We start from the raw sequence: 6,861 nt of genomic DNA, 5'->3' as shown, positions 1-6,861 counted from the left end.
GGAGTCAAGAACTATTTTGTCGTCGAAATCGTCTTCAGGATCGTAATCTGGGTCTATCTCCTTTTCTTTTTGGAAGATAAGGCTGACAAATTCATGTGAGTGTTATTTTTTTTTAAAAAAACCACAAAGTTCAGGCCAGTAGCGGGTAGATTTATTAATGCATGCTATCCATGCCTCCACTATAACTTAATTGGTCACTGTCAAATATTTAACTTTGCATGAAAACGCGCCCCCCCCCCCCCCCCACCCCCCCCCCCCCACCCCCCCCCCCCCCCCCCCCCCCCCCACTTATTTCTAAGCAAAGTTGTAAGCTTCGGTGTTTCTCACAGGTATTGCGCCGCGCAGTGTTACGTACGGGTAATATTTAGCCAAGAGTCTTGCTAAGTAGACAATCAACAATTATTAGCTTACCTGGACTTCTTTTTCTTCTGTCGTTTTTCGCGTGGCTGATGGTGATAATTGTCACAGCTGAAACAAATTTATGAGTATATTCAATCTTTCAAAATAGTTTCCTGGCTGTGTCTCATGAATCGAGAATACAGGTAGGCCAAAACTGGGTTTTTAGCGAAGGTAAATTAATTGGTTTTCTGGATATTGCTGGGTTGTTTTCCAGCTGATTCTTCCCATCTCCATCTTTATTCTCTGTACTCTTCAAAGTGGCTGTGCAGTGCGGAGCCATCATCTGTTCTGTTCGATTCATCTTCTTAGTGGAAAGTACATAGGACTCGTCCTTCCGTTTAGTGCATCTTCTCGAGCTCTGTAGATCCTGAATTCACGGAATTTTAAAACTGCTTTTGTATGTGAAAAAGGGCAAAGAACCAAGAGGAAGGTGACGGTGTTGTGAGTTGGTAATCCTAGCGGGGAATTTTCTAATATTTAGACAAATATAATCATAATATGCGCAGTGAAAAGGGATATTGTGCCATACGTTAGCAAATTTCTAGGACTTCTTCAATATGGTGTGAAAACTTCTGAGAGCAAATAAAACACTAAGATGGTACTAGACGGGTGGAGTGAGGGGCTGGTGCGTCAGAGAAGTAATAATGTCGTCGGAATGGTGTCTTTGATTTTCTCTTCGCGGTTGTTATCATATTGTGTAATATAAGGGTTCTGTGTTCTTGTTATTTTATTACTTCTAGAGGTTTCACTGTAGCATCCCCTCCGGAGATTAGATATGAAACTGTCTAGTGTATCCCTACCGCGTCGGTAGCAACTCAAAGTAAAATTTGTGATTGAAATGGTGAAAAGAAATGAATGAAAATGAACATTGTTGGTAGCTTGAATTTAGCGGTTTCTCAAAAAATCTAAACTAACTCACCATTTGCATTTTCTTGGGTTTATCAAAACAACCATCGGCCAACATTATAACAAGTACGCTGATATCGTGAGAATAAGAAAATGTTCGGTATAAACTTGGCCCCCAGACTGTGAGTAAATATGTTGCTGCGGGGGGTATAGATTGTGGGTGGTAGTTGTGAGTGAAGAAGTGGAGGGCGGAGTGAGTTGCTGAGGTAATGGCTGACCCGGATAAAACCACTGTCAGCACGAAACCCGGGGTTTGGTACCAGTGCTGGTTTGCATGTGGTTAGAGCCCGGCCGTGGTGTTAGTAGTGGGTAGGTGTTTGTAGTGGAGGGGTGGATCTTGTGAGGAGGGCTTGTTGTTTTAGCACCTGGTGTGGTGTTGGTGGGTTGTGGTTGGTGTTGACTTTTGTTGTGTTGTTGACTGGAGTAATTATGCGGGAAATAATCTTACTATAAAATATATGTACAAACTAATGTATATACTACGGTATATGAATGCAAATATGTTGATTAATTAATATACAATAGAGAACTTACCAGTAACAAGTTAACATTTGATACATCTTGTAATACGTAGTGACACTTGACATGTCATATGTGCACAAACTATTCTAATCAAAAACACCCCCTACCTCAACAGTTTCTCCTCACTGATTTCTTCTTCTATAATCTCAGCGAACACCTGTGGTCTAGGATGGGGAGGCACTTGTCTGTGGGTCTCCGGCATCTCGTTTTCTATATCCGTTCGTCTGTTGGTTCTGCCTCCACCGTGGCCTGCTCCTCCTCTTCTCCGCCTCCTCCCCTTGGCTCCTACCAGCGTTCTTTCCTGTTCACGATCACTACGGCTTTGTACCCCCCGTTGCCGTTTATTGAGACGGCGATTGTAGTCAGGTTTGAAGCCCTGTGGATATTATTTTAGTTAGATTTTTGTACGAAAGATGTTTATCTCTTTTATGGCCAAAGAGTTCGGTATGTCGCAGTTTAAATGTTTGACTATTACGAAATTGGATGATCAATAGAATCCACTTTTGCTTTATGAAGTCTATAACAAACATAAAAACTCAACACCAATGAATTCAAAACAACTATTAATTTACCTATTCTGGAAGATACGCACTCCTCAAACTTCCATCAGGCTTTGGTTCGGCAGGATACCATGTTCACCATCTCCCTACCCTCCTAGCATCTTCAACTGAAACCATCTCACTACTAGCTGTCAGCTCTGTCATATCACATCAGACGCAGGCTTATCAGAACCTTCGTCTGAGCTGGTCTTGTCTAAAGTCTCGTAAGTTCTGAGGGACTCCGCTGGTTCTGTTGCTTCGTGGACTGCTTCAGGAACATCTACATTGCTGTCTCGATGGTATGTCCGGTCTCTGCAACTTTCAGCTAGATCTCAGGTTCTTCGGTACATTATTATAGCTTCTGTGACAATTGTTCTTTGGTCTTTCTCAGGTTCGCTGGTTCATTCAGCCTCGGAGGGAGAAACGTCTTGATCAGTCGCTGCTGCTTCCTCTACATCTCCCTTTTCTTAGTCATTTAAGGTTTGTTCATCGGCAATCTCAGCGTCTTCTGGGTACCAGCATTTTTATAACTGTTGAGCTAAGACTGAAGACCACCGTGATTCAAACTATATCCATTTATAAAACACGTAATCACAGTAAATAAAAAGGATTAAAAGTTATTTAAAAAACTGATCTCTCAATATCCGACAGACCCTTACTAAGTAACAATTTCTAACATTAAACAAGCTCTGTCTCGATCTGCTTCTCAAGTTCATTAACATTCTTCTGTTCCTCGCACTGCTTCCTGTTGTAGCACTGTAGGTCGAGTCTGAGTGCCGTCTCGTGTATCTTGCAGTGGTTTTTATGGTCACGTGTCATACGATAGTAGCCTCCCTCGCCCCAGTCTTTGCCCCAACTGTTCCTGATCAGCCAGTACTTCTTACCTCCCTCCTCTCCGTATCCGACTAGGTTAACAGCGTGGTTAGGATATGCGGTGGCCCTACACAAGTAGCGGTCGTAATAAATCCCTGATTTGTAAGCTAGAAGGGACCGTCCGCCCTTGACTCCCACACTGACTACCCCCTCGACCACTGCTTGCAGCAAAGCTGATTCAGTTTTAGGGACGCGATACAATCGTTTCAGGCCTACATTTGTATAACTGTTCAAAGTCGTGTTTTTTTTACATTCACCGTCTTTAGCCACATATTTGTAGTCCTCACGTGACGCTAGACGTTTCTGCCTGGTCACCCAGAGGAACCCCGTGTTGATGGAAGCCCCCTTACAGCCATTACCCCATCTTTTTTCTTCGAACACGCAGTCCACTAGTTCTTGGTAGCTGAACTTCTTCCTCAGTCCTGTTGCTCTGTAGTACGCTGACTCGACGGAAGAGATCGCACTGAAGGCCCAACAGCTGCCACACTTTCTCTGATGTTCAGGCTCTGACAGGGTGTAACTCCAGTCAATACTCTCCGGTAATTCCACTGCATCTCTTTTCTCGACAGCTTCGTCTTGTGGCTCAAATTCAAAGTCCGTGTCGTTCTCAAACATTTCGTCGTCAAAGCTTGCACTCATGTTCATCCCAAAGTGGGTATTCAAGTCACTCTCTGACTCTATGCTAAACTTGTTGATTTCTGCAGTGAAGGAGAACGTATCGTCGTGATTTATCTCGTTTACAAGTTCAGAGTACTTCTTGAAGTTCTTGTAGCTAGATCGACGAGCAGCTTTGTCAGGACCAATAGTTGTATCGGGCAGATTCATTCTCTGGAACTGTGGAACCTGTGGTCGGTTTGGTAGTTAGAGTAACAAGCGTCCAAGCAGTTTCAAATGTGCGGTTATCATAACAACAAATCTGATGTAAGGCATAAGCATACTAAATTATGGCATCAAAAAGTCGTGATCTATAATATAAATTCAAAGACTCAAAATTCATTGCCAAGACTGTACTTGTAGAAATTAAAGTAGGTATATATAAGTTACGGGTAAATGCCTCACAGAATGGCTAGCCTCACAGAATGGCCAAATTTGTAAATGTTTTTGTAACTAATTTTTTATAAAAGACTGGTAGGTTTTGTGGATACCATATGAAACAAAAGTCTTCTGGCAACACTTCCTGTGGTGAAATCATTAACAATAACTAGGACCACATTTTCTGGCATAAATATGACTGTTTATGTAGAAATTTTGAGCACTGAAAAATTTGTTTTCAAATTTTTGAATTAAGTTTACATTTTGGTGAGAACTTCTGGCACCAGTATGACAGAAGATGTTCAAAGAATAGTATTCATCAAAAAAAACGAACATTGTTCAATATAGGAAGAAAAAAATGCTAAAATGGCTACACGCCTCACAAAATGGCCAAAATATGCCTCACAAAATTTGTTTTCAAATTTTTGAACTAAGTTTGCATTTTGGTGAGAACTTCTGGCACCAGTATGACAGAAGATGTTTAAAGAATAGTATTCATCAAACAAAACGAACATTGTTCAATTTAGGAAGAAACAAAATGTTAAAATGGCTAAACGCCTCACAAAATGGCCAAAATATGCCTCACAAAATGGCCAAAATTTAAAACTCCTTTTATTCAATGAAACCATAAGTCTAAAGTATTCACAAGCTATTTATTATACAATAACACCCCAGATGGAGTGTTTTTACAGCCGAATGAAGGTTATAAATCATGAAATCAGGGAATATGAACAACGCCACACAAAATGGCCATTTTTGGTGTAGGAAATTATGCCCTTTTTATTCAGTTCTAAGAAATTTCACCTATATGGGGGTGTTAACAAGGCATATTAATACCAGCAGCATGCCTGAAACAAGAGCCAAAGGTTTTAGAAAAATAAAATTTTCTCGTTATCTTTTTTTTTTTGCCATTTTGTCAGGCATTTTTTCTTTTTTGTGAAATAATTTTTCACAGCTCAGTTTTTTTCGTGAGTTTTAGGTTATTACCCCATTCCTTAATAGGTTTTCTAAGAACGTGTGGTGATAGAAATTTAAAAAGTATCTCCATCAACAAAATTATAGAAATTCAGATTTGGCCATTCTGTGAGGCATGTTTTTTTCGAGGAAGATTTTCCGGCCAATTTTTCTCAAAGAAAAAATGGTTATGAGATTAAATGAACCCCCGGGAAGAAAAATATGAGTGTCAACTTAGCTTCTTATGAGATAAAAACTGGAATAAAGTGTGTTTTGTGACTTTGAGAGACCTTCCTTTTTTTTGGCCATTCTGTGAGGCAAATACCCGTACGAAGTATTTCATATTTACTTACATTTTGAGGGGCTGTGTTGAACTTTTTTAAAGCCTCTCGATACTCCTTTGCAATCTTTCTGTTACTCAGCTTAAATTTAGAAACAGCGACATTGCACAACATCAAGAACACAAGAATAGAAAGACTCCGCATTGTTAAAAAGAAACGAAGGAAGACTTGAAAGAACTGACGTTGATCAAGCTGAACGCAGTATTTATGTCATAGAGGAGCTTGTTAATTAATAATAGCCTGGTCCTGAGAGTCCTCTGAAACAATACAATCAGCCGATGATAATGGACCCTGTTAAAGTGGTAAAGTAGTGATAATAGGATGGCATGACATCTGAGCCTATTTTAATTTAGCACGAATCCCGATCGTTTAACTAGTTTGAACTTTGATGTAGTCAATTTATATTGATACTTCTTAGTTCTTACCGCATCATAAAATATTAATGACAAACAAATGAATAGTCATTAGTCATAGCGTAAGTATAAATTTAAGCTAGTCAATGTCATGATCTGTGATCAATCATAAAGCATGAAAACGCAAATAAATGATATGTGCTTGCTCGCGCACGAGCAATTTTTAAAATTATAAATGTTGCCATTGCTAAGGCACGAGCAATTTAAAAAATTATCAATGTTGCTATTGCTTAGCCGGAGCGACGACGCAGTAAAAATTTGCTGAATTTATGCGATTTTATTCTAAATCTAACACCTATTTTTTGATTTTCTCGTTCGCGTTTCAAACGTGCAACGTAGCTTCCGTTGATAACAAAAAGGAAAGGGATTGCCCAAAAGTAGCCGCTCACATGACACATGCAACCCTTTAATTACTGGGCGGCGCTCAGCCTGTCATTCCGCTAAATCTCTATTCTGTTAATTATATTATGAACATAATAGCCGGTGTCCACAGTATATCCTTTAATAACTTACGTAATTTGTATCAGAATTGCACAAACATTGTTATTACTATTAGGCGCGGTGGCCGGCGCTCAGCATGTCAGTGCACAGTGCCATTCCGCCATTGGCCATATTTGTATTTATGAAAAAAAATTAAAAAATTCCGACATAATAGACAAGTAGACAATAGATACGAGTTAAACTGTAAACGTATTTCCAGAAAGTTTTGTAAAATTTCATCCATTAAATTTTACAAATGCAATTTAGTGGCCAGTGGCACTCCACATAGGGGGACTATACCTTACAAGACATTTTTATAACGTACGAAATGCGACGGTTTTCCCTAAATTTCGCCATATTTTCGGACCGCCAAAATTTCGGTCGTCGTAATAGAATCCGTCG

At 39.8% G+C, this 6,861-nt stretch overlaps 2 protein-coding genes across 2 annotated transcripts in view; one reads left to right on the top strand and one right to left on the bottom strand.

Annotated features, from left to right (window-relative positions):
- Nucleotides 1-6,861, top strand: part of LOC134822212 (hypoxia up-regulated protein 1-like) — an 84,107-nt gene that overhangs the window by 50,070 nt on the left and 27,176 nt on the right. The window lies entirely within an intron of this gene.
- Nucleotides 3,045-4,064, bottom strand: LOC134822215 (procathepsin L-like). The gene has a single exon (XM_063833121.1). It carries the CDS (start codon nt 4,062-4,064, stop codon nt 3,045-3,047), a length of 1,020 nt encoding a protein of 339 aa, XP_063689191.1.

Source organism: Bolinopsis microptera, chromosome 10, assembly GCF_026151205.1.
Source record: "Bolinopsis microptera isolate Bmic1 chromosome 10, MBARI_Bmic_1.0, whole genome shotgun sequence".
Lineage (NCBI taxonomy): Eukaryota > Metazoa > Ctenophora > Tentaculata > Lobata > Bolinopsidae > Bolinopsis > Bolinopsis microptera.
This window is presented reverse-complemented; position numbering and strand designations above follow the sequence as displayed.